This window comes from Lonchura striata, chromosome 10 (assembly GCF_050655825.1).
Source record: "Lonchura striata isolate lonStrDom1 chromosome 10, ASM5065582v1, whole genome shotgun sequence".
NCBI lineage: Eukaryota > Metazoa > Chordata > Aves > Passeriformes > Estrildidae > Lonchura > Lonchura striata.
The window spans coordinates 5,064,592-5,091,971 of NC_140712.1; the positions used below are offsets into that span (position 1 = coordinate 5,064,592).

At 43.2% G+C, this 27,380-nt stretch overlaps 1 protein-coding gene and 1 long non-coding RNA gene across 5 annotated transcripts in view; one reads left to right on the forward strand and one right to left on the reverse strand.

The window, feature by feature from the left end:
- Positions 1-27,380, forward strand: part of TMEM266 (transmembrane protein 266) — an 83,749-nt gene that overhangs the window by 40,503 nt on the left and 15,866 nt on the right. For all 4 annotated transcript variants that reach the window (XM_077785832.2, XM_085588168.1, XM_085588169.1 and 1 more), the window contains 5 exons: positions 3,548-3,621; positions 12,785-12,841; positions 14,572-14,710; positions 16,159-16,274; positions 24,674-24,860. In XM_077785832.2, coding sequence (XP_077641958.1) covers positions 3,548-3,621; positions 12,785-12,841; positions 14,572-14,710; positions 16,159-16,274; positions 24,674-24,860 — 573 coding nt within the window. The remainder of the gene's footprint in view (positions 1-3,547; positions 3,622-12,784; positions 12,842-14,571; positions 14,711-16,158; positions 16,275-24,673; positions 24,861-27,380) is intronic.
- Positions 1,962-21,888, reverse strand: LOC146766495 (uncharacterized). The gene is made up of 2 exons (XR_014957476.1): positions 21,041-21,888; positions 1,962-16,747 (listed from the first exon to the last, which is right to left on the reverse strand). It is a non-coding gene; the product is annotated as an uncharacterized LOC146766495 (long non-coding RNA).

Here is a 27,380-nt window from a genome sequence, read left to right on the forward strand (position 1 = left end):
GAGTGCCAGGTGTCTCCTGTGGTAGCTTTAAACTGAGTAAACCAAATTTTTATTCTGTTGAAGTCCTTTTACTGTTGCATTTTGTCAGTTGATCACAGTGGCATAAAGATTCAGGTGTTGCAGTTGTATTAAGATGACTTTAAGGGACATCATTGATAATTACAGCCATTTCTTAAACTCTGTGAGATGAATGTGAATGACTGTGTGTCATTCCATGCTGTTGCTCCCCATTTTCACCCATATGTCCATGCTGCACACACTGTTCAGGGCATGGCCACTCCCTTACAGCTGTTACTTTCTTTGCTCTGTGGTCACTCACAATTTTTGGATGAGGAAGCCCAGGATTTAGATAAGTCTGCCACTTTCAAAAAAGTCAGGAATGTGAATTGTGAGTATAAGGCCTTAAGGAAGAAGCTTTCAACAATACTTATTGAGGTGTCACATCTTTCTGTTTATGTAGAGAATTTTCACTTCCTGTAGAGACAAAGGGTTTTAAAGCCTGTTGATTTCTCGGAGTTCTAACAGTTTTGGTTACTCTTGTCTGGAAGCAGCCATTTTCTCACCATTTATTTTCTGAAGAACCTTCTAAAGAAAGCTTTACTTTAGGAGCCATTGCTTCCCTGTGTGTCTGCTGCATATGACACTTCTGAAAGCTCTGCAGCTTACACCTTGTGCATGACCTGCAGGTGCTTGGTTGAGCCAGATGACTTCACTGTTCAGAGGTGGCCTCTGCCACCAGGATGGATTTGCTCTGGAGCATTCCACTTGTGTTACGACTTTACATTTTAAAGAATAAATCTTGCCATGAAGCTTTTTGCCTTCGCAAGTTTGAATACCTCCTATCTTGTTTTAAGACAGATAAAGGCTCAGTGAGGCTGATCTAAGTATTCCAGTTGTGCCTTGAAAGGGATGTGTGTGATTTACACTGAGCTTCTGAAAAGCCATTAGCCCATAACTATATTTCTCAAAATTATAATTACAGTTTTAAAGGATTCTTTATTCTTTATAAAACCAAGCAGTGCATTAGGATACCTCACAGCATGTTACTGACAGTTCTGTCCATAATAATAACTGCTAGTCCGTGCTATAGATTGTAATTAGTTAGGAAGCCTCTTGTTGGAGAAGATAGATAAATATAATTATTCATAAGTAATACAGCCAGGATGAGAACAGTCCTCTCTGCTGGCTGGACAATGCCCTTGCCTACGGATGGGTCCGGGGTCAAGTGGACTGTTCCATCTCACCCCCCAAAATGTATGGTTGACCCTGCACTGTAACCCTCCCCTAAAACATCAAGTGCCTGTAACCCCATTGGCCCAAGTCTTGTTCCAGCCCACCTTGAAGCCCCCTTATAAGGGGTCTCCGGGGGGCCAGACCCTCTCTTGGAACTTCCCCTCTCTTGGATCTTCCCCCCCTCTTAGGACCTCCACCCTCTCCTAGAGCATCCTCTTGTCTCTCCCCCATCCCCTCAAGCCTTGACATGTGCTGCGTCTGGCAGCCCCAAGCAAGACCTTTCTGCATCCCTAATAAACCTGATATCCTAAGAGCAGCCTTCAGAGATCTCTCATCTCCATTCATCTAAACCGTCCTGGAGCAAGCAGAGCTCGCTACAGCCTCCCTTTATAAAAAGAAACCCAAACCAACCATCAGGAAAAAGAAAAACACAACAAAAGAAACCTGATGTTTTCTTTGGCTGTGACATTTTCAGAGTACAATTTTTCTCTCCTGCTTTTGGTGTAGTCTTTGGTTGTATGATGCATTTCTCCCATGCACAAAACTGTTGGTTTCATAGGTCGACACCACATTTACAAACTGTAGGACACACACGTGAAAAATTCAGAGACCTTTTAGGGTATTTTAGCACAAAATGTATTCATACCGGAATTAGAAACCCCAGAAAGCAGGGGACATATAATACGTATTTTGTTTTAGGTCTCTATTCTGTAATCAGGTTTTTTAGGTCTGTCTTCAAAGTTCCTCACATGCAATAACAAAATAGCATCACCTTGTGATGTTCTGCAAAAGCAGATATAGATGAGTATTAACTTTGAACTCATTAAAAAAAGAAAAAAAAATGAAATCTTGTGGCAGGTTCGAATGCCTCAGAAATACAGACCATGCTACCCCTTCCTCATCTTCAGCAGTTTTGGGGAACAGCAGCTCAGGAGATGATGTTGGTACTGCCCTCGCTGTGCAGCCAACTGCAGCAGGTGCATGTGGAGAAGGCAGCAGCCCTTCCTGAGCAGCAATGCCTCAGCTCCGCGGGGTCAGCAGCACCACAGCCATCCCTGCAGTGAGCATCTGCCAGGAAATCAGGAACAGGCTCCTGAGAGCAAGTGCTGCTGCTCCGAGCTCCCGGAGTGCTCGCTCAGCGTTTGTCAGGAGGAGTTTTCATCCCAAATTCCTGGTTGCTGAAGCTCTCTGTGTCGCCAGGTGGCAGCTGGAGCCTTGTATGTCAGTTGAGCCCTGTTGGAAAAACTGCATCTCAAGGGTTTCCCCTTCTTCAGGCTGCCCAGGAGAGATAGTGCTTTAGGAAACTTTATTATATTGTATTTTGCCGATTTGTTTCACCTTTAAGTAGTTCCTCTGCTGCAGTGCAGCAAATGGTCTCATCGAGCTCCAAAAGAGCTTCAGCAGTGGAAGTTCCAGTGGCAGGGTGTATTCAGTTTTATTTGTATCCTGAGTTCTTCCTAGATAATTTTCCTCTCCTTCCCATATCAATCAATTCTGATTTAAAAATAAAATTCTTCATTTAGTGTGTACCCTGTATATTCTTGGGAAATTTTAAATTAAGTCTGCCACAGCCCTGCAGCTCTGTGCACACAGCCACTGCTTGCCTTACACAGTCATTCCCTAACACTGCAAAACTGCACAGACTGCTCTGGTCCGTCTGCTGTGGAGATAATAGACTCATAAATACCCTGCAGGAAGGAGAGAATGTTTACTCTTCATTCTCCTAGTCCAAACTTGGAGCATGTGGGAGTAGGAATCACTAGCAATTCCGTTAGTGGACCCTGTCAACTTTCTGCATTTTTCTGTCAGCATGAAATGTATTTTGAAGCCCATTTTGAGCATTAATTTTTAAGCACCTGGTCCAGATAAATACTGATCATCTGAGATCAATTGTCAAAGACTGAACACAAGGAATAATGTGGGGATAGTAGAGCATTCTGTTTCCTTACTGAGTCCTAGGTCTGGATTTTTAGGTACACAGGAATTAGTCACACATCTCATACCAAAGCAGCGTTGGGGTGAGAACATGAAGCACTGGCAGAGCATCAAAGACCTGAGCTGTGTCTGCCATTGCTTACCAGCAGCAGGATCTGTTAAAGCTCCAGTGAAGAGCTGCTAAGATGGTGAATAAAGGTGAGCAGCTGGCAGGGCTGGAGTTCCATGTCCATTTCATCCCATCCTCTTTCTGGTACTCCCATTGCAAAATCTAAGAAAGTAAGTTTACCATATGTAACTTGTGGCAGTACTAATTATGCTAAACCTAAGTTGCTCTCTGATACTATAATGACCCTTCGTTCTATTATGTTAATTGCAGTTTCAAGTGCTTCCCAGTTTGCAGGAGTAATTCACTGGATCAGCCTAGTCATCCTCTCTGTTTTCTTTTCAGAGGTATGTATAACCAAAGTCTTTTACCACATAGAGAACTGCAAAGTATGTTTATGTTGTCACTGGAATTAGCAAGAGTTTTACAGTAGTTTGCAAATAACATAGCACAGTGTATTTCAAGGAAAAATAAACAAGCAAAAGTGTACTGTTGCTGCTTCTACTTAGCAAAGTAAAAAGTGTTATTTAGATTAGCACTGTTTGTCAGTGGCTTAGAATTGGTAGGGAAACATGGAAGGGAAGATACTGCCTTAAAAATAATAATTGGTAAGCTGCAGAAAAAAATCATTGTCTCTGAATCTACAGGACAGCTTGATCCATTTGTTATCAGCATCACTGGGTATAAAGTATAGGATTTAGATGAAGATATGTTCTTCAAGAATAAAGATCCATGGGAGTTTTGTAAAAAACTCTCACAATTTATTAAGGTAATTTACATATTCCATGTTGCTGCATGTAGACCTAGTCAGAGAATGAAACAAATGGTGAATTTCTTTGCCAAAATGTGTATGAATGTATGCACTGGAAAAGGCTCTAGTGATGATGTAACAAATGACCAAACTGGGATAATCTGCCTTTCTGAGCTTTCAGCTTTGTTCCAGAAAGAAGTCATTGGTATTGAGACATTAGGACTCCTCCTGAAATATTCCAAAATTCTTTTATTGCTATTTTTCAGGTTTTAATATGTTACTTGTCACAATAACAAGTTTTATGTTTGTTAAATTGGAAGACAGTTTGGACTTAAAATATTTTAAAATATTTTTTCAGGTTCTGTAGGAGAAAATATAATCCGGAGAGGTTTGTTAGTGACTTCATTCTGTTGAAAATTTGGATGGCTACAACGTGAAGGTTACAAAAAAAAAGCAATAATCAAAAAACAAAGCTATGATATCTGCAAATTATTTATTGGATCACTTGTATTGAATTCATACTCGTCATATATGATTGGTAATTTCCATGGTGCTCCTAATGAAATACATTTGCATGTATTGTTTTGTATTTCTCAGGAGGGTTTTTTAGCTGGTGCTGTCAGTGGGTGCTTTCCAAAAGGGATCTCACAGTGCTCTGCATCCCAGCCTTCTGCTGCACTTACACAAATAGGGCCCATTACTGGCCCCATCCTTTGACAGTGGTGGTGGGCTCTAGGTTACATGTAAGATGACTGAAAATAATCTCTGAACAATTAAAAGAATTTGTAGTCTTTCCTTTGTGAATTGCACATCCTAATTCCCAAAGGCTCAGGTTTGCTAGATGGTGTCCATTCCCTTTAGAGAAATACTTTCCTCTCCCCTCCAGAATCTTTCCTTAGTGGGGATTAGCACCCTGGAGCTCTCTGTAGTCCTGAGCTTCCCAATAGGATCAGTGTGTAACTGCTGCTAGCAGCATGGCTGCACAGCCACGCTCACCTGACCCCTTTATTTCTGGGGCTGGTTTCACCAGAAGTCTTTCCTGTGCTGCTCAGTTCCTGCTGCTGGACTGCAGTCTGCAGTTCTGTTTTCATTCCCCTGCACCACCAGCACTCTGCTCACGCCTGGGGCAGTGTCTTGCTCCTGTGCCCCTCCCTGAGTGCACAGCTGCTGTTGGGCTCTTCGTGGCACTGCAGACACATCCTCGAGGCCAGGGCTCATCTGGCTCAAGGAAGAAATTGATTGTTTCAGTTCTGCTGGGACAGGGTACCCTCCAAAGTGGTTGAACTGGCTCAGAATTTTTTTTCAGGAAAAGAGTAACAGAAGTGTTTCACAGATCCAAAACAGTTTCCCTGACTCACCATCCTCATTTTGGAACTGCATTGGCTTTTCTCTCTTTATAAGATAGTTGGAACTACTTTGTCTATGTGCTGTTCTCATTTATTATAAACTTATCACTCACTTCATTATCTACTTCTGTCTTCTGAAGCAGCTTCCTTCAGCTATTTGATTATGGTTTGAATTTAGATCAAAGAATGAGGCCACAAGACAGCCATGTGAGGTGCACAGACCAGGATAGATTCTTAGATATGGATTCATTTGGCAGTTCAGAGATAGAGGTGGCTCCACAGAACAGCTGGATGTGCTTCAGAGACCACCAGTCTGGGAGAGAGTTCAGGTGTACCTTTCCTACTGGAGTTGGCCTTATGCCAGGTTAAGTTCATATTGAATTGTCTTAAGAGAGCAAAAACAGAGGGTATAATTTTCTGTCATCCAAATTTTTTTTTCCCAAGAGGTTACAAACTACTGCAAAAATTGCAAATTACTTTTTTTCCCCCATACATCTTAATTTTATTTACTTCTTTGGTCCCTTCAGGGTATTTATTTTCCTCTGATTCCCATAACATGAGTTAGCTGTCTTTGGGATCATTTGTTGAGAAGATCATATGTTACAGTGAGAGTCTGCAGTCTGTGGTTGTTCATGCCAGGATGATATTCCAGAGATCAGGTTTAATTAGTTTACCTGGGTATAACAGGTAACTGCTGAGAATTGATGAGTCCTTCAGTCATTGTTTTTCTACTCAAAGCAAGGATTCAAGGTTTCTGGTGTTCAAAAAAAGGTGGTTTCCATAGCAAGTACCCTGTTCTAAGTTTGGATGTTGAGTGTTTATTCTGTAATTTGGTTCCCATTAGTTGTAAACATGGGTACACAATTCTTGAGGAAGGCCTTAGCTTAAAGAACAACATTATAAAATACTTGTTAAGACCCATAAAATTTTCAGCACAAAATCTGAATGTTTTGGAAGAATACAGCTGATTAAAGGTGGTGCTATCAAAGCATTGCAAGTAATTGCACTGCAGTTGAAGTTAAACAGCCACTGGCTTTCTACTTGGTTAAAATGAGGGGGCTAAACATACCAGCAGCTGGCAAATGCCACTAGAACAGCTGCCAACAGAGCTGAGTAGCTGCTCTCATAACATCTTCCTACTTTCCCTAGGCTTGTCTTAACAGCCACAAGCCTTAAAGGCACTTTGTTCATTTTATTCTCTCTGTCACTGTCTGTGACTTTCCAGCATTAAAATATCCATATTCAAATGAAGTGCACATCAGCTTTTTTGCTTTTTTCAAAGTATCTGAACAGGGTTTACTTGTGGTTTGTCTCTGTTGGCATATATCACTATGATTTGTCTGTGCACCATATGTTACCCAGGCATTAAGATAGAGTAGAAGAGAAGAGAGAGGCACTGGGGAAAAATCCCATATCAGCAGCAAGGCGAGGCCAGGTTGTACCCTCTCGAGAGGGCAAACTCAGCCTTGGTCATAGTTGGCTGAGAAAAGGAGATGGGGAATGTTACAGAGTTTTGGTAAGTGGATTGAAGTCTGCTCTTAACAGTTCTATCCATTGCCTCAAATCCATGGTTCTGTGGCTGTTGTTCAGATCTGCTTTTCCCCTAGGACTGATGTGCAAGAATGGAGTTTGTTGATATTAGTTGTTTGCACTGCTCTGTGTGCTGCAGCCAGCCCAGCACTCAGGCATTTTGCTGAAGGGAAGAACGTGAGGGTTTCCCTGAGAGCAACCAACTCTTGTGTACTCAGTCAGACAAGCACCAAATCTCAGCTTTTTTCTGCCATCTGTGTCCAAGAAATGAGCTCTCAAATTTATTAGAGTAGGTTTGGGCTCCAAGCTGGTAAACAATCTGTTTCATTAACTGTGGCTCACAGGAGGAAAAACTCCAAGGCTTTGCTCATCCTGTATGTTTAAAGGAAGTGTTCATAGTAGCCTGCCACTTTTCTTCTTGTTAATAGCAAACCTTGAAAGGAATAAAATATCCAAAGGGAGACTCTGCTGTTGAAGTTCTGTTAAAAAGGAAAAACATCCTAAATGGCAAAACTAAGTAAAAATGTCTTTCCCTTAAATTCATAATTTCTTACAGAAACTCTGCTATGTTACTTCTGCTATATTATTTGTGAGCTTCAAAGAGCGGAGAGGAAAGATAATAATCTCCTATTAATCTTCTGTAAACTGTGGTTTCTCTTTTGTGTGTTCACTTTTATTTCCTGTACATACAACTTTTCTTATGGTGTATAAATGCACTTCATTGCTGTATGTTTTGTATTCTAAATGGAGTGAGTAGTGGAGTCTAGGGACAAAGATACAGATTTGATATATTAATGTGATTTATGAAGTAAATGTAGGCTTCTTTCTTTGCTAGTGTGTATAAAATACATTTTAATATACTGGGAAATTTCTTTACTAAGCAATTTTGTGGCTTCACAAAGAAGTAGTTATGGGACCATGGAAACTGGTCCTGTAAAGTTCTGGGAATCTTGCTGGACATCTGCCTGAAATACCAGTCTGCCCATTTCATTACCAATAGTATCCCTGACTTAGAGTGTGCTCTATCAGTGTTTCATCTGTGCTTTCTTCATACTGACAGTGCTGCACCTCCTACACCACACACACAGAGGTGATAGTGCTTGTGTGACCATGCTCAGAGGGAGCTTGTGATGCAGCTCCTAAGCCCAGTTCCCTGGCCACTGTGGGTGTGTGGTGGAGTCTCTGGTGAGCCATTCCAATGCCTGAAAAGCCCATTCAAATCTATAGAGAATTGTCAGTTGAAAACTCACTGGATTTCCCCATATGCTAAGAATTAAGATTGTGAGCGTATTGGGAGAACACAAGAAGAAATAGAAGTGCAGAGGTTGTGCAAAGGTGCATTTGGGTATATGATATCCTGGTAGTGTTAGTGAGATAAAACACAGTATGTTTGTGTCTGTTCATAGCACCAGGCTTTGGCAGGGAATGGTTTCTGTGGCACCACGAAGCTGATGGAGCCCAGCAGTTCAGTGTGCAGGACATGGGGTTGGGTTGTACTAGATAATGGTGACATGGAGTCTGTAGTTTCAGAGTTTTGGTTGAAGAGAATCTGTGTGAGGAGGGTGCCTGTGCCCTGGAAGCAAAAGGATGTGTTCATTTCAACATGCCAGCATGTTCCTCTGGGCTCTGCTGGCCTGGGGACAGCGTATGCTAGAACAGCTCATGCAATAGCTCAGTACAGGCACACCAGGAGATGGCAAAAGAGGATTCTTTTAAGGACTGGATGAGTTAAGGCCTCTGGGAGTGACCTAGATGAGAGGCATTATAAATTACAGATTGGGTACAAGGTGTTCTGGGAAAGCATTCAATAAATATTTGGTCTTATGAGATATGTGGAAAAGGCAAAAGCATAATTTACAGAATTTCTGGAGCCTGTGTGATGGAAGGGAGGAAGGAAATCCCTTCCAGCTGCCTCTATCCTGTCTATCTCCTGCCCAAGCTGTGCCCCATCATGAAATGCAGAGGTGCTCTCCTCCCTCCTTTGCCTTGTGCTACTGGGCCAAGGTCCCCTCCTCTGCTGCCTCCTGCTGATTTCACACTACGGAGGGATTGGATGCAGTGACTCACTGAGTAGTAAATTGTATATTAAATGTGAAAGCAGAAAAGTATTTAAAATTACTTAATGTACGGTGCAGTTAGCTAAGAGATGCAGATTGTGGCAATTCATACAGCTGGCTCAGCAAAGGACTTGGCCAAGTTTCCCTACAGAATTAGAGAGAGAACCTGCAGCATCTAAACTTCACTGCTGACAGTCAGTATTGTGCAAACAATTGTGTGTTACCAGGATACTTTGTCAGTTTTGAAATAGGATTTCGGTCTGAAAAACGATTTAAAATTTTATCTGGGTTTATTTCGGCTTAAAGAAGTTAACACAACTGTTCAGTCATTTGCTTTTTATTAGTGCACTGGACAGACTTTTATGTAATAAATTAGCTTTAGCAGAAGAAAATTGTATTACTGCTATAACTAAAATATAACTGTTAAGGACTTTCTAGTTAAAAGGCTTCTAGTCAAAAAACATTAAAGCTTTCTTTCTCAAGTAAAAAAAAAACAATTTGGCCGTACTTTCCTTTAACAGGAAAGTGCTCATCACACTGATACTTAATGTTTTTTCAAATCTGCATTCAAAAATGCAGGATGCCTGTACTGTAATGCAAAACTGTACATTTGCTACATGCCTGCACATCAGTGGGAAACAGCAATGCAGCCCCAGGTTTTCCCTTTTTCTTGTAGGTTTTTGTACATAAAAATGGTAGAACTGTGACTAACGTTGGTTTTGTCTGTGATGAATGTTTTACAGTTGCAATTCTCTTCTAATTCATATGCATCTTTCCATTTGGTCCTTGAACAGTAGGTAGGAAGTTACCTGGATTATTAATTTCTGTCTCTGTGTTTTTTCAGATTCTGCTACAGGTCCTCATTTTGAAAGTTCTTTACAGAGAGAGTATACAATCAAATGCAATATATATATGTATTTGTATGAAACATATTTTTGATTGCTTTGGAAAAAATCCTAAAATGTTATATATAAGAAATACCAATGCTTTTATTTGCTGTCAAAGCATTTATTACACTGAGCAATCAAGTAGGTGCCCAGCACAGTCCAAATTCCTTTGGTTCCACCTCTTCTGGGTGAGAGCTGTGGGAGCAGCAGGGGATGTTCTCTCTGCCATGGACAAACAGAGGCAGAGTGGGGACAGCCAGGGCTGGTTTGGAGCTGTGCTGGACCAGGCTGGCCCAGGGGCACCTCAGTGGCCAGGCTGGGGCTCTCTCGGGTCACCAAGGGCAGACTGCCTTTCCTAGCTCCTGGCACCTCAGTGCTGATGAGCTGTTTTAAGAGTGACAGTGCTGGTGCACAGCTTGAAGAGCTTCCATGTACAATAAATGTTTTCTAAGCTTACCCTCAGTTGTGTCCAGCTGGTTCTGAAGGGTGTGCCCCTGGGCTGGCAGGAGCTGGTTTATCTCACCCTTACGCTCCCCTTTGTGCAGTGTCTCGAGCTGAGAGCCAAGGTGGGTATGTTGTGTGGGACACCAACACCCAATCCTGCATTAAATGTCTGCCAAGTAGACTTCCAGTCACTGCTGACTTGTGCTGATTCACAGCAGCAGAGTGGCAATGAAAACATTTGTGTTAGCTTCCAGCCCTTGGAACTGCTCACACCCATTAACGTGGCAGTAGCACAGTCTGATTTAAATGCTGCAGTCAGGAATTAAAAAGGCAGGAAGGAAAATACTTTTGTGTGTTCCCTCACCAGACAGATGTTAAATCTTATTTAGGGTTGTGAGGCAGTGTTTCTATTTTCTTTGTGCAGATATGCCTCATTTCAGTGAAAATACCTTTGTGCACACCTGTCTAAAGGAAGGAAAACTTTCACCCTCAGTTTCTGTAAAGTTGTTAAGTGCTCAGCAATCCTGTGTTCGTATTGACCTGGCACTTCATAAGTGTTGCCCAAGCATAGCAGAGCATGAGCTGTGCTCCCAGCAGGGTGGCTGTAGGAAAGGTGGTGCCCTGAGCTTTATAGAAGCCTCTGCTTGTCCTCATGTGTTTCCCCATGGCTGCCTGCTGTGGAACCTGTATGGACCCCAGATAACTGATACAGCTGAACTGAGGGGCTCACAAGTAGCTTGTTCTTCAGCCTTTTGTGCAGCTCCTCGGTGGGGAGTGAGGGAGAGGAGCTGGGATGCTTTTCCTGGCAGAATTCAGCTCAGGAGCTGAGCTGTGGCTGCAGGAGTGCCTTGGCACTTACACCTTGTGCCTGTGTCAGATGACATCATGCTGGCCAGTCTGGGGTCATTAAGGGACTTGAGCACCTGCTCTTCTGCACCTCTTCCTCCACATAATAAATTAACCTTGAGGTTTATTTGTAGGTTATTATGGAGAGAGCCTTACTCCCATGCTGTGTTTGTGAAGTGGTTTGGAAGTATAGTGTTTTTAGGAGTACAGACTGGCAGCATTGGTGGATCTTGCTGTCTCTGTATAGTATCATCATTTTTTGTAGAGGAAAGAGGATGCTGCATTATGTCTTCGGGCTTGTGCCTCCATTTCTCAGCCAGCCTTGGCCTGTACCTTTGCATACCCCATTTCTGAGGTGTTGGCTGGTTCACTTTCCTCCTCCTTGGTGCTGCTGGGCTCTGGAGGCACCATCTGCCCCACAGGAGTGTCCCCCTGGGCAGAGCAGGGGTAAGTGCTGTTATCCAGGTTTGCAGTGCCAGGAGAAGGGAGCGCAATCATCCCAGGCCAGCTGAAGCATGGGGCCAGCTGAGGCTCATGGGGGTTGGCAAAACCATGCACAGGAACACTACCAAAAATTTCAGTGTTGTTCTGCAATTAGGTACTGCTGGTATGTTCGGCAGCACTTCAGAGCTGCTTGGGATTTAAGATTTGTATTTGTAGTGGAAAGGAGATACATGTATTCATCAGAGTCACTTTTTTCTGCACAATTCTGGGCATAATCACCCCCTCACATGTAGACCTGCTGAGCACTAAGTCATTATGCTGTTCTTCAATGGAGAAGGTGGCATTTTGGTGGCCCTTGTAGGGCTCCCAGCTGCAGGTAGACTCTTCTTGTATGTCAAAGTCTGACCTTGTTGCCGTTGGCAGGAAACATCCCTACCAATTAGGCTTTTATGTGAGTTCAATATCAATTGCAAGTTGACTGATGGATTTTTTTTCTTTTATTGTGTCTTCTGAAAGCCAAATTAAAAATCAGGATTGGATTTTTAATAGGAATTCACCATTGGTTCATTCTGTAGTTTGATTCCTTTTATTCCTCTTTTTTAGCTGTTGAGGCTACATATTGATGTTTTGCTTCATAGAGAAGGATCACAGAGATATTTTTCTCCCTTATCCCATGACTTTCTGGGATCCTGTAATAAAGCAACTGCCTTAAATTCCATCTGCTCTTCAGGCTGATGAAATTTCAGTACCTTTAGGCATCAGGACAGGATAGGGCCTCTTCTCTTAGAACATCAGTAAGCACTGGCATATCAAAGATAGCCAGAAAAGAGAATTTTACCCCATTCTGACTGAGGGAGCCCCATGGTGAATCTTATATAGTGTTGGGTCAGGAGGCTGGGGAGGGTTGGTAATCTAAATCACACAAATCTGAAAGCAGAATTTTAGGAAGATGGAAAGACTGATGAGCATTTGAACTTGGAACTTGTTTGCGAAGGTTTTACTAAGTCAATATACTGGTTGGGAAGCAATATCTGCTTTTTTAATATAGCAGTTTAGCCATTTCTAGAACTTGATTATTATTTAGAAGAAATGTATACTGCTTAAATAAGACAAAAAATTATTCCTTAAATAGGTAAAGAGCTAAATGTTTATCGAAGAATGCAATAACATTCATAATCGTTTTTCCCCCTAATCTATTTTACTAGACTATTTTGAGGATTGTGGTCCTTGGCATATGGGATTACATTGAAAACAAAATAGAGGTAAGCTCTTTCTTCTGGTACTGTTTTCCAGGCAGCCCAGAAAGACCATGAAGAACTGCTTTAGATGGCTTTGTTATTAATCTGGTGCAATACAATATCTTTTAAGGCAGATGAATACACACATTCTTCTCATTATGTGCATTATCCATAGCTGAGTGATGGAGTCCCTTTTTCTGTGAGAGACTCAGAAGATTGCAATATTTGAAAATATTTTATGAAGGGAGTGATTTTGGCCTTCTTGCTCTTTGTGTGACTTTTGTTGTTAGAACTGTGCTGGTCTAACTGACAATACTGCTGCTCTGAGATGTAAAAATTGTTACCTCAGTTTTATTAACTCATTGCCATAATTGAGTTGGAATTATTGAGTTAGTTGAAAATTGCATGTAGTTTCCTGGTAGTAAAACTAGTTTGGCAAAACTCCTGTTTTTACTGAGAAATTGTTTTGATAAACACTGTAATTAGTACCTCAAATTAAAAATTACATAGTATGTATATACTCTGGTAGAAAAAGAAAAATAAATTCGTGGGTAATAAATAATAAATAATCCAAATCTGAGCAGAAATTTGGAGATCAGGAAAATTAAAAGCTCTTTCTTGATACTGCCTCATAAACCACTACTGGGCAGGAAAAACCAGAATACAATCTGGGTGTTCTTGGAGCATAATCATTCTAGAGACTTGCATTATTTTTGTAATTAAGTTGTAAACATTTTAACTTGTTTTGCCAAAAAAATGAAATGAAACTTAAATAGTTGAGTCAGGGTTTTTTATTACTAAGGCTAAATGCAGAAGTTTCTGATAATTCATCTTGGTAATTTGGAATAGTGATATTTTTTACTGCCCATTGAGTGGCTGCAGAAAGAAGTATTTCTTTTCAATACACTGAATTGTTATACACAGTTCTGAATAAGTAGTTCTTATAAAAATCTGTGCCCCACCTCTTTATGGAAACAGTTAATCAAAGGCCTTGGCAGCAGGGGAGAGTTTCAGCAGGAATGAGAACGTGGTGCTCTGTTCTGCTCTGCTGGGCCAGTGTGGGACAGACACGTCACTGCTGCCACTTTGCTCTGGAACACATTTACTAGCTCATTTCTGTCTCATGCTTTGCACAATTGCTTTTTCTGATCTAATCCCAATGCAGCCAGTGTCACATAAATCATTCAGAACAGTCCCAATTGTCAAACTCCACACTGCCCCATAAAAGTGAGAGCAGGCATTCTTTCTGGTTAGGTACACAACCATCCCCACACATGTTGTGTAGTCAGGACATGGCCAGAAGCCACCAAGTCTCTTGGCTCCATCTTTTTCTACTTGTCTTCTTGATCTCTTCATTTAGACAGTAAGATCTATGGGCAGGGACTGCATTTTTTTTTTTAGATGACATTATGCCAAGTAACAGGTAATAAATACCAGTGATGATAAAACACTTTGGTGTAATAACATTTAGACTATCAATTCTCCTTGGGGATTTTGGCCAGTATTTCCAAATACCTTTCTCTCCCCCTTCCCTTCCACCACAGTCTCCTCACCTCATAAAAAGCACTGAGGAATTTTGTTGTGCTACCTAAAAAGGATGCAGCCTTTCTGTGGCTTGGCCACCGCTCATATCCCTTTCAAATAGGTACATCATTGCATTTCTTTTGGACAAAGAGGGAGTCCTTCAAGATTTCAAAGAGGAATGATAGGGATATGATTTAAGGAGAGGTTTGAAAAAACTGATTTCTCTCTAGGTGTTTGATGGTGCTATCATAATCTTGTCCTTGGCACCAATGGTGGCCTCAACCGTGGCTAACGGCCCCAGCAGCCCGTGGGATGCCATCAGCCTTATCATCACTCTGCGGATATGGAGAGTGAAGAGGATCATTGATGGTGAGTGGGGACTCAGCTTGTGACTCCAAGCATCACCTGGCAGGCTGGGAAAAAGAGGTTTTAAAAATACAGAGATTACTTACTACCACTGTTCCTATCATTGTCCTTTCTCTTATATTTTGCTAGCACTGAACAGAAGAGAGTTATGGCTCCAATGGAGGAGAGTAGGTCTGGAGATCTTGTCTGTATCTCCTGCTGTCTAGGAGCCTTTATAATTTATTGGTTTCTTTTCCTGTTAGGCACCATCCCCTGTCCTGTAAAGTAAATGTCCTGACTTGTTTTATGTCTCCTGCTCTCATTGCTGATTCTGCAAAATAATTGATTCTCTGCTTTGCTGATATTTGCTGCACCCTCCTCATAACCATACAGCGAGCTCTGTCTTGGGACTTTATTTTCTAAGTTTTTGTCAGTAAATAAGTTTTGTGTCAGATTCCAGGAGGATTTTCTTGCCCTGGGGATTCCCAGCAAGAGGTGCTCTCTGCAGTGCTGTACATCCTGGAAATGAAGTGCATATTTGTGGTGTTTTGCACAGACCTCTGTGGGGATGTACCAGGGGAGATGAAAAGGCCCCAGGAAGTCAAGGTTGTAGAGAACTTGGCCTGGAAGCAAGGACTTTAGTGTAGGTTATTGTGTGCTCAGCAGCTTCAGGCAGCTTAGGGAAAAGAAATAAATGAATGGCCATTTTGCTCATGTGTGAAAAATCAAAGTTGTTATTTTGGGTTTAAATGCCCAGAAAACTTTGTATTCATAGTTCAGGAGAGGTCATAGCCCTCTGATTGAAGCATAAAAGAAAATTTCAGGATTTTGTGTAGCTTCAGAAAACTTTAATTGTGGTATGTGTTGACCAGCTTTTCTGATCAGTGTGAGTTTGCCATAGTTAAGACAGGAGCAAAGTTTTTAGAGCCATTCAGAAAACGTATTGAAAACTGGACTGTAGCTTGAAAAGCCATAGAAGATAAATACCCTCTTTCTTCAAAATATCTTTCTTAGTCTGCTGTGTCCATTAAGGATTGATTTCTTACCACAAAGTCTAGGAATTAAATGGTTAGGACTCTGGAATAGTTATTTTCCTGAGGGAGATGTGCTATTCAGGTTTAGAGGAAATGGGACTGACTCTAAAGAGAAAATCCTCCTACCCAGTAATTCAGGAAATCCATGGTAAACACTGGGGAAGTGCTCTAGTAGCACGGAATCTGAGAAGAGCAGGCAGCATGCATTTCAGTTTAGCCAGGCAGATAAAGGTCTGACCAAACAATATCTAGACCCTGCATTTCCAATGCTGGAAATCCTTCCCTGAAGAATGTACTCTAGTGCTACTTCTATTGGAAATACTCTAGTTCTCTGGATGCAGGGGAAAGGGATTATGTTCTTTGGCCTGTAAAGGTTTTCTTCCTGATAAAAAAGCAAATCACAGCTGGGTTGCTTTAAGTGTTATTTGTGTTTTCCAGCATATGTCCTTCCAGTGAAAGTGGAGATGGAGATGATGATTCAGCAATATGAGAAGGCAAAAGTTATTCAAGATGAGCAGCTGGAAAGACTAACCCAGATCTGCCAAGAACAAGGGGTAAAGTTCAGTAATGTCTTTATTTACATATATCTTGTCAAGACAAGTCAAACAGTTCATGTACTTGCTGCAGGCTGAGCTTTGAGAAGTACTACTGGGACTTGTGCTGTGGGGTGACAGGTCTCAGTGCTAAGGAAGCATTAGCTGCAGCCAGGATATTGTCAGCATGGTATTTGTCAAACAGCAATCAGCTGCCTCTGCTGCTGGGCTTATGTTCTTGGAGGTGAGGAAAACAAATGTGAGCAACAGAAAATAAATGGTTCCAGTATGTCATTTATTAAATGAGTACAGCTAGCTTGACATAGTATTAACATACAAAACCCATTGTTGGAGACTGCAGCTAGTATTACTAGGAAAAGGATGTGCAGTTAAAAAAAAATTAATTTCCCTGCTTTAAATGCAAGAGGCAGCTTCCCTGTAGGTCAGTCAGACTCCTGGCAAGTTCAAAATGTTACAGTCGAAGCTTGTAGTTCCTGGAAGAAAGTTAAGATTTAAGACTCTTCCCAGGCCCCCAGATGTTCACTGAATCAGTCTAGAGGTAAGGGAAGGTGAAGTTTGAAATATCTGAAGTGAATATATTTTACATGAAAAAGGTGTAAAACCATTTTGGGGCAATGAGCCAGGAGATTTTGCCATTTGTCTTATGCAAATGAGTTCTTGACTAACTTACTTTAAAGTAGAAAGCAGGGATGGATGTTGAGGCTCGGGATAAGTGAGTGTTGAGGTGACCATCAGATAACAACAGGATGATCCCCAGGTGATTTACTTCTTGTTTCAGTGAAACGGGAACTATGAGATATAGTCCAAATAAATCCTGGAGATTTCTAGCTTTAACTACCACTCCTGGCTTGTGGCAGGTACTTTTGAAATACAAAACCATCAATATTTAGGTCCCCAATCAGATTTTTAGGTTTAAGTCCAGATCTCCTGGATGTCAGCTTAGGATTCTGCAATGAACTGCTGGTGGTGGTAAGTTGCTTTGTCTGTGTGATGCTTTAGGAAGAGCTGTAGACACTGTGTCATTTCATAATGCTGGTTTTGGGTCACTCATATTAACCATAACTAAGTTCTAAACCTAAGGCTTGGCTTCTGGCAAAAATTAGTAAGTGCCAACTATATTGTCTTTGGTGGCAAAACTGCAGTCCTCTTCATAACACCTTGCACAATGATACTTAGTGATTTGGGTTCTGTCAAGGTTGTGAAATTGCCAGGTAAATGGTATACACTCCATTTTACAAGGGTGAGGTTATCCCTTCACCAAACCCATTAAGCAAATTGGTGATTTCTTGAGTTCCAGTGCAGTATTTTGTCTGTCAGACCATATTAAAGTTCTTGACAAGCATAAATTGTAAAACATTTGTTTTTTTAGGAACTTTGCTATACAGACAGATAACACTCTCAATCTCTAAACAATTTTTGGTGTCACTGTTTCATAGTCTGAGTAAAGGTGGGCTCATTATCCCAGGTGGGGTTCAGAAACAGCTCTTGCTGCTTTTCATTCTGAGCCAGGTACTCCTGAATGTCTGACCAGAGTCGCCCTAAATCTGAGCTTTGATGGTTACAACCTGTACATCAAAGAAATGCTGCACTGGTAGAGGAGTAAGCCTGAGAACACAGAGCAGGTTCTCTTGCAGCTTTCAAGTGTCATCTGCTATGGAAAAGCACAGTCTATAGAAAGATGACAGCATGCTAAATCCCTCTTACTGGCCTGACTTGCTGCCAAACAACTGTGTCAGCTGCATAATATCAGGTAAATGTACTAATTTGCTGCAGTTAGTAACATAAGACATTGACAGAAGTACTGCATCCTTTATTTGTAAATTATTAGCTTTGTAATTCATTCAAGAAAAAGTTGTCAGCATTATAATAGTCACATTAATGTTGTATACAGCATCTGCTGGGAAAAATGGCTTCTAATGGTATTTAATATCTAAAATTCTGCCAGGTTTTTGCTTTTTCGTTTGATCATCTTTCCTGAGCTTTCTAAAGGATTGCTGGCTCATGGTGTTTCCATGTGCTTGTCTGTTTCTGAGGGAAGGTTTGCCTGCAGCAGTCTGGCTGTGCCCAGAGCAGAGCAGCAGCCAGGAGGGTTCCAGGCTGCCCTGTCCGTGAGGTGCCAGCTGTCCCAGGGACACCGTGGTGCCCTGCAGCCCAGCAGCACCCTGTGCTGCACCTTTGTGACCATGCTGGTGGTTTGCATTTATTCAGGAGTTAGAGATGGGACTGAGAACATTCCTGGTGGAAAGGTTTCCCAGTGCTTCCTTTTCTGAGATCCTGTGTTTGGTTTCTTACTGCTTTGCTGCTGCTCAGGCAATTGGGGTTAGAATTCTCAGGGTCTGGCATATTCTGCAGATGAAATGATCTTGAAAGTCTCAAGCAAAGTAATTATTTCATTAGAGGAATTGGGAAAAATAGTTAGCCTGTTTTACTTGGGATTTAAAACAAAAATAATTGGTGGCTGGTTCTCTGAGAAGTCCCATGCTGATTTGAAGCTGGTGCTTAATGTTAAGCAGACAAAACCAGGACTTCTTTAAAAATTAAAAGCAGCAAAGATACAACCTCCCTTCATCTTTTTGAAGTCTCTTTCTTTTGTCAGTTGTCAGGTTTTTTTGACCAGTGATGGGGTATCACAACTGTAAAGTACATTTCTATTCCTGACTGACATTGGAGATGTACTTTTGCAAACATGGAAACTCTTTCCACATGCTTCTTTTTGGCTATCTGTACATATGAAAAACAGAATATGTTTATAAATTATACTTGCACAGGCCACCACCTTGTTCTCTGTAGTACCCCACTGCAACTGTTTGAATAGTTTGCTTTTTATTTATCCTCCATTGGCCAAAAAAAGAGATTCTTAAACAGGAATGGAGCATGAGGAATTTCTAAAAATGGGTAAATGTGAAAGGAAAAGAAGTCTCACTGCAGTCACTGTCAAGAATATGCAGAGTATATTGCTGATGGTTTTATCAGAATAACTTAAATTGCAAAACAAAGTTCTAAAGTTTCATTAGCTACAAATTCCAGTCAGGGAAGATTGCTTTTTTCCTCTGGAATCACCTGTAAAGGAATTTCCATTTGTGACAATAGATATATTTGCCTGATCTTTTCTGCTTAGCTTTCAGAAGAGTCGTTCACCTGAGCACAGCCCAGCCCAGGAGTATGTGCTCAGCCTTATCACACCAGAGCTCCTTTTGTGCCAGTTCCTATAGAGCTAGGGTTTTCAGCATTCTTAGTACTGCAACAATTACAGGAGCCGTAATTTCTTTTTTTATCTTGGAATATAATTTGTACAGCAGCTGCCAGTTTAGTGGCAGGCCTATTTAGCTGGTAAAATTACCTATTGGAGAAATAACATATGCTATCCTCTTGCAATAATTTTAATTTATTTCTAACTACCAGTCATTTTCTTGGTGGATGGAAGGCAGCCAAGGTCATCCTGTGCTTTATTCTACCCATAAATCATTAGTTTGCAACTGTATCCTGATTTTTATGGTTACCAACAATGGCTAAACTAATGGAAATAAACACTGGATTGTATCCCAGTGGCAGATGACTTTAGGGTAGGGCATTCTGTACAGACAGCACTAATAGAATTGAGCAAAGATACTTCTCCTGCATTAGACACAAGTAAGCTTCTGGCTAAAATGTTCATTGATCTCTCAGAAACAATGTCAATCCTACTCTGTTGTTAGACCATTAAAGGGAAGTACTCCATGATTCACTGCTAAGTCTCTTTTCAAGTCTTACATGTGTATTACAAAATATCAGCTAGGATGGGTGGCCCACTTAATAAAACCAGGCATGTGAAAGGAGATGTTATCTAGAGCTCTGGGTAGGTCTGTCAATTTACCTGCTTAGAAATAATCACCTAATTCATTATTTGAGTGAGGAAGTGCCCAGGAGTGCCCCATAATTATTTCTGGTTTGTTTCCTGACAAAATATTGCCAGGTTTGTGGTGCAAGAGGATGTGTAACAGATTTTGAAAACGGTAGTTTAAATTTGTTGATTAACTTTCTCTTCATGCCAGACAATCTAGTTACTCATTCTTCTGCGAAGCATTCTGTATCTCCCTTTTTCTTGGTAATTAAGTGTATTTTCACATCAGCTACATGTATTACACCTTTGTTGCTGTTTTCAGCTCCATCATGGTGGGTGTACCCAGACAGTTCTCAGAGGTGCACAGTGACAGTACACAAGCATGGAATGTGCAAACTTCCTGTGAAATACGATAACAATGAAAATGAGAATGGGCAAGCACTGGAGCATCTTGCCAGGGAGGTGGTGCTGTGTACACACAGCCTGGAGATAGTCAGAATTTGAGAGGACAGGCTTTCAGCAGCCTGAGCTAAATGGAGCTGCTTAAAGCAAGGTGTTGGATTAGATGGCCCTCCCAGTTCCGTTTCACTTCAGATTATGCTGGGATTCTATGAAGTTTTCAAAAATATTTTTTCCATTACAGAGTATGTTGGGACTTATTGGTAAATACCCACCAGAAGCTACCAAAGTATGTGTAATTAAGGAACATGAATGTCATAGGTATCAGGAGGTGTGGTTTACCTTTGTCTCCTTGGTCACAAGTTACGAGCATTTTTTTTGCTCCCTGGCTCTCTTAGAGATTTGCAAAGTTCTTCCACAGAGTTGATACCTATGAGTTAATTTAAGCAAATCAAAGCATGTGTTTAAGTTTTTATACCTTTTTTTGGTCATGTGATGATATGTGCAGTGTGCTTCTGCCCTACAGGCTGAGGGAAGAATGGTGTACCTGGAAGTACAGACCGTGGGTTCCTCAGTCCATGTGTTCGCTCAGATCGCTGCATCAGCTGCTGCTGCAAATAGAAATTTGACATGTTACCTTGGCCCAGAATTTTACCTTAAAAAGACTCTTATATATACCTCCTAATGATTTGTTTTAGCTGCCCTGGACTGCCTGAATGCAGAGCAATCTCATTAGCTCTTGTACACATTAGAACTGCCCGAGCTCAGTGTGCAGTATAATCTTCAGTAGTCAGAAGCACCTACAACCTCATTTGCTCATGCAGCTCTCGCTGCATTTCACCTGTAAGGAAAATGTCCTTAGAGTTAACCTTTGTTTTAGGGGGTTGCTTTGAGTGGCTGACGCTGTGTTCCAGCATCTGTAGGATCCTGGGATAATGGTTAGGAAACAGCTCCTACTGAACCAATCAGCTCTGTAGATCCATGCCCTTTGGGAATGAAAATCCCGTTTCTTGTCCGTGACAGGAGGCCAGCCGTGCCCGGATCCAGTGTCTGTGGCAGGGCACCCAGATCTGGTATCTGTGAGACGGTGACCCTGGTGCCCAGGTTCTGGTGCCCACTGTGTTCCTGTGCCGGTGTGACCCATGCCCGCTGTGTCTTGGTGCCCGCTGTGTCTTGGTGCCCGCTGTGTCTTGGTGCCCGCTGTGTCTTGGTGCCCGCTGTGTCACGGTGCCCGCTGTGTTCTTTGCCTGGTGTGTCGCGGTGCCCGGTGTGTTCCCGTGCCGGTGTGTTCCTGTGCCCGCTGTGTCCCGGTGCCCGGTGTGTTGTGCCCGGTGTCCAGGTGCCCGCTGTGTCCCGTTCCCGCTGTCCCGTTCCCGCTGTGTCCCGTTCCCGCTGTGTCCCGTTCCCGCTGTGTCCCGTTCCCGCTGTGTCCCGTTCCGGGTGTGTCCCGTTCCCGCTGTGTCCCGTTCCCGCTGTGTCCCGGTGCCTGCCGTGTCCCGGTGCCCGCTGTGTCCCGTTCCCGCTGTGTCCCGTTCCCGCTGTGCCCCGTTCCCGCTGTGTCCCGGTGCCCGGTGTGTTCCCATTCCTGGTGTGTTCCCGTTCCCTTGTGCCCCGTTCCCGCTGTGTCCGTTCCCGCTGTGCCCCGTTCCCGCTGTGCCCCGTTCCCGCTGTGTCCCGGTGCCCGGTGTGTTCCCATTCCTGGTGTGTTCCCGTTCCCTTGTGCCCCGTTCCCGCCGTGTCCCGGTGTCCCCGAGCCCCGCGGCGCGGCCGCAGTTCCCGCCGCGCTCGGCAGGTGGCAGCAGCGCCGCGCCGCTGCCGTCCCGCGCGGCGGCCCCGGGCCCGCGGCGGGCGGAGCTCGCGGCCGCGCCCGGAGCGCTCCCGGCGGTGCCGCGAGCGCTCGCGGTGTCTGCGCTGGTCGGAAACGCTCGCTTCGTCCCCAGGAGCTCGGAGTGCGCGGGAGCAGTCTGGGCTCTCCCGCATTTCCCCTCCTCCTTCACACCTGTGTAACGCAGTGATGCGTTCAGGCTTCTGATTGTTACAATGCTCAGCAAATCTTTGTAAATGCTGAAGCTCCTTAAATTGGATCTGATGCCGTCATAGTTATTGAGCTGACTTTTAGCTAGTTTTGTCTATCTGTGTTAAAAAAATACCTGCCAGATTTTTTGTCTTGCATGAAAAAAGGAAATTGTACCACACCTCTAGGCCAAAATTAAGCATTTGAATGACAGTTATTTCTTGATTAGGCATGTGTGAATGTTTTTGAAGGGTGAAATATAGAGAAACAGAAATTATATTTGAGCTAAACAACATGGAAAAAATCTTCACATTTCTTTTTTGTCTGTTATGTTTGAGTGCATTTCTTCTGTTAAACCAATGGACTGACTGAAAGGGTATCTTTTCTCTTTAAAGGTGGAATGCAGGGTATTCCTTGTGATTTGTTTGTTTTTTTTTTCAAGTCAAGGATATAGCCTGAAATTCCCACGTTCATATTGACACAAGTTCCTTGAGCCTCAGGATGCATCAGGCTGACTGGGAACAGAGTTGGCAGTGCCAGTTCTTCCTAGCAATAGGTTAACACAATAACAACTTGCAGGAATCTGCCATGGAGGCTTCATTGCAGGAAATCAGGGAGCAGGGCAGGATTTTGACATTTGCTGATTCCACCTGACTCCTGACTGCCACTGCCAGAAAGCCTTTGGTTAAAAAGCAGTGAGCACTTGCAGCCAGCTGTCTGCAGCTGCTAGGCCTCTGTGCACTGGATTGCAGATGGAGAAAAAGCTGTGCTTTGTTGGAGCCCTGGATTAGCTGCTTTAATGGGATCTGGAAAGCTTGAACTGCCCTTTGGCTTTCTAGATTTGAGTCTTGCAATGGGCCCTCCCAGTCACTGTAGTTCCTTCCCAGCTGCTCTGGAAAGCAGATAGTCTGCAGGTGTGGCAAACTGGAACCCCTTCTCCTTTCCTGAATCAGTGGAAATTCTGTCTGGTTTCCCCTCCCCGGTGTCTGCACCACATCTGACTGCAGTGGAACAAGGTGGGGTCTGGTGATGGGACCCAAAATCTGCCATTGAAGCGGATCTGAGTCACATCTGAGGGGTGAGAGGCACAGGCAGGTGCACTCAGCCAGGGCTGTTCCACACCAGTTTTCCAGCACGGAGGTGCCAATTCCGTGTGCTGTGGGTATGGAGTGGCAGCTGCCGTGTCCTCTTGCTCTGCTGTGGCTCTGCAGGCCCTGAACCAGGGGAGGCCCAGCAGTGCCATATTTGAATGCTTGCCTGTTACTCACCTCATTTGTGTTTCCCTCTCAAACTCTAGAATTAGACATGACTTGGTCACTCCTGTATTACAGATTTTAAAGAGTTACTCTTTTAAAGAGAAATTCTCCCTTGCAGCCCCACAGCTGTGCTGTGTGGCACAGGGAGTTTTGTCCTGCTTACATAAGGATTTAAAGGGTCTCTGCAGCCTCTCCAAAAAAATGGTTTACCTTCTTGCATTGTGGAAGATGCGTAGCCATCAAAAACAAAATAAATCTGCTGTATCTCTCATTCAGATTGTACCTGGTAGCTTCCTTTTTTTCAGGTATCTGCTTTATAACACCAGTCATGAGTAAATCCCCTTGTGGCTGCAGAAATTCTTTAACATGTTTGAGAGGAATGGCTAGAAAAGTGGTAACCTTCCCTCTGGGTTTTCTGCACACTGCTGAGTACAGAAGGTTTCAAGTCAGAAGAGGACTGTATTATCCTCCCCTTGTTGAATTAGTGAGGGAGAACCATTCTGGGTGCTGCTCAGAGAAGCTCCCCTCCACTGGAAGCCTCATTACAAAGTCTAGTTAGGGAAGTTGTCATGAACCTAACTCCCTAAATGCCTCTTAAAACTGATCTCTTGCTATAAAGGTTACTTGAGGTTGGGCAGTAAGACTTGTTAAAATTGTCCAAAATCTTACCTTCAGGACACAGCTGTGCAAAAGAGAGGACCAGTATAAGGCAGTGATTATCTTTAGATTATGTGAGCAATAGTCCAGCTCACACAGGTTCTGGGAGAGCACCACCAGCTTGGCTCAACTACACTCTTTGTTTTACCAGACCTGTAGTGTTTAGTGATGAGTAATAGGTCCCCAGCTGTAGGTTATAAACTTCTGGCTGTGCTCACATGACATCAGTTTGTGGTGGTGTTTTTTCCTCCAGTTTGAAATCAGGCAGCTGAGGGCCCACCTTGCTCAGCAGGATTTGGACCTGGCTGCAGAGAGAGAGGCTGCACTGCAGGTCCCACACGTGCTGAACAAACAGAGCAGCAAGAGGTACAAGGTGGTGGCCACTGAAGACTCGGACGATGAAGCCACCGAGAACATCACTGAGCTGCGACCTGCACGAGGTGAGTGCACAGGTGATCCTCCACAGTGGGATCTCACTGAACAGCTGCACTCCTGCAGGGATCCATTGCTTCCCTGCAGGCTGCAGTTTCCCACTGCTGCAGAGAGGCTGCATCTGCTCTGAAGTGGCAGGAGCTGTTGTATTTGGGAGCAGGTTCTAAACAGAGCCAAAGAAATGACAGGGGAAGAAAATGGCTACGATGTACCTTCTCAGTGTCCTCATGGTTAGATCCATCAAACACCAGAGAAGCAGCAGCCAAATGAAAGTTGGCCAAAGGGTAATCACTCAGAGGTAAAAGCAGGGAAATTGGGAAGAACATTGAAAGACAGTTTTTGGTCTTTGGCCACTTGCATTTCTCTGGTTTGGAGAGGACTTCTGCATCAGCTGCGGGTCTTGCCTTGCCTGGAGGCTGTGTTCTCACTAGTTCCCTAAAGCTGCCAGTTTTGGACAGGGCAGCACTAGTGCCAGGAAAGGAGGGAAGTGCAATGTGGGCATCCTGCTTGCATGTCTGAGTGACCACGGTAAGGAGCACTCTGCTGCCTCAGGGGGTCTGCTGGGCAGCTCTGTGGTTCAGGAGGTAACAACAGCTACATTTATTTGGATCAGATTTTACTATCTAAGTGCTGGACCTGAATTTTTTTATGGAAAAGACAAAGCTCCTTTCCTGTGATCCACCAGCCCTTCCAGTGGAGTGCAGGATGTCTCCTGCTTTAATGTAGTATTCCAGAGGAGACAACACTTTCCACCTTAGTGGTGTGTTAGTCTTCCAGCATCTTAGCTTAATTATTGTGAATCTGTTGGAATTAGAAGTTTGCACGGTATCTTTATGTTGGTCAAACTCCTTAGAATTCAAGGCACAGATACTTTAAAAGCTGTTAGACATTTTTTAATTATAATCCTCTCCTTTATCTACAGAGTAGTGAAAGCATGTAGAAAATTGTTTTGTTTTTTTCCACTTTATAATATCTAAGCACTAACTACAGTAAAGCCATTAATTATTCCTGATATGAAATTGTATTTAAAAGCAGCCAGTTGAGCAGACTGACCCCTAAAATGCATTTCGCTTTTTTTTTTAGTATTTCAGAGGTTTCCCCAGTGGATATATTCTAATTTATGCATGTGTTCCTTGCGGGTTACGTTTGGAACTCAAGAGTGTTGCACACACTGTAAGGAGGCTTGCTGGAATTTTAGTGCTCTGGAGGTTGATCTAAAAATTCTTCTGTCCAAGGTATTCATTCTAACATCCAGGTTAACAGAATTACTCATTATTCATGTCTTCCTGTAAAGTGCTGCCCACACTTGAAACAAAGTAGACGCCCAATCTTCAGGATTGATTTCTGCACTTAGGTTACATGATTAGAGGGATTTGTGCTTTTCACTGAAAAAAAAAAAAGACACTGAGCAAATAAGAAAACATGGATTGCTTCACATATTGGGTCAGGTGCAGTTATGTTATATGTAAATATTTATACAGAATATGCAGAATAAATTTCCAATTCCTGGAGATCATCTAAAAGTACCAGAGGAAATGTTTCTTGTGCACTGTATTATATATTGCATAAAAGTCTTTGTAGGTGCCTTGAGTGCTTGTCAGAACCTAAATTAGGGTGACAATATTTGAACAAGTAGTTTCTGTGGAATGAGGCGGGAGCTGGACAGAAATTCCCTGTTCTTACAGCAGTCCGTGGTAGTCTCCCATGGCAGGGGGCTGCCAGCACAGGGCCCAACTCAGATTGCCTGAGACACAGCAGTGGTGTTCAGCGTGCACAGCCCCGGGCACAGGCAGTGGAGGCAGAGGATTTCACATGGCATTCCAGGATTATTTTGCTGTCTTAGGGGTTGCTTCTGTGTAATTTGGAAATCTCAGCTCCCAGCTGGAGAAGGCAGTTACTGCTGGGCAGTGAGGATCCTGGGCCAGCCCCGCCTCATTGTTCTCTCTCCCCATCTTGACTGGGGCTTTCTTCTCCAGCTCTCTGGCACCAGCTTTTATTGCCAGTGATCCGCTTTCAGCATCCTCCCTTTGCTGTGCTGGCAGTATCTTGTCATTCTGCACCCTCCTGAGCAGTGCAGGTGTCAGCCAGAGCTGCCTGGGCTGTGCCAGGTGGAGGCAGGGCATGGCTGAGGGTGCCTCCATGTCCTCTGTGTGGGAAGGGCAAATGCAGTTGGTGTGGGATCTCCTATCTCCCCATATGCTGGGGCATGTGAAATACTTGGAGATGGGGCTCTGCAGAATACAGGCAGACAAGACAATTCTTGTACTCTCCTGCAGTCATACTGGCTCTGCTGCCTTCAGGGCTTCCCACAGCTCTGCCTGGAACTTCAGCCTCCAGTGTTTTAACCTTTGGGTCGAGGGTTATATTTTGCAAGTTACCCCATGTGTCAGACCACATTAGGGATTGCTTTGCAACTGTTTTCTCTAAGCTATGATTTTTCTTCTTAAGGATTCCAGAGTGAGGGCTGAAGCTAATCATTCAGAGTGCCACTTGGCACTCCCGAGCTCTGGAACATACCTGCCATGGCC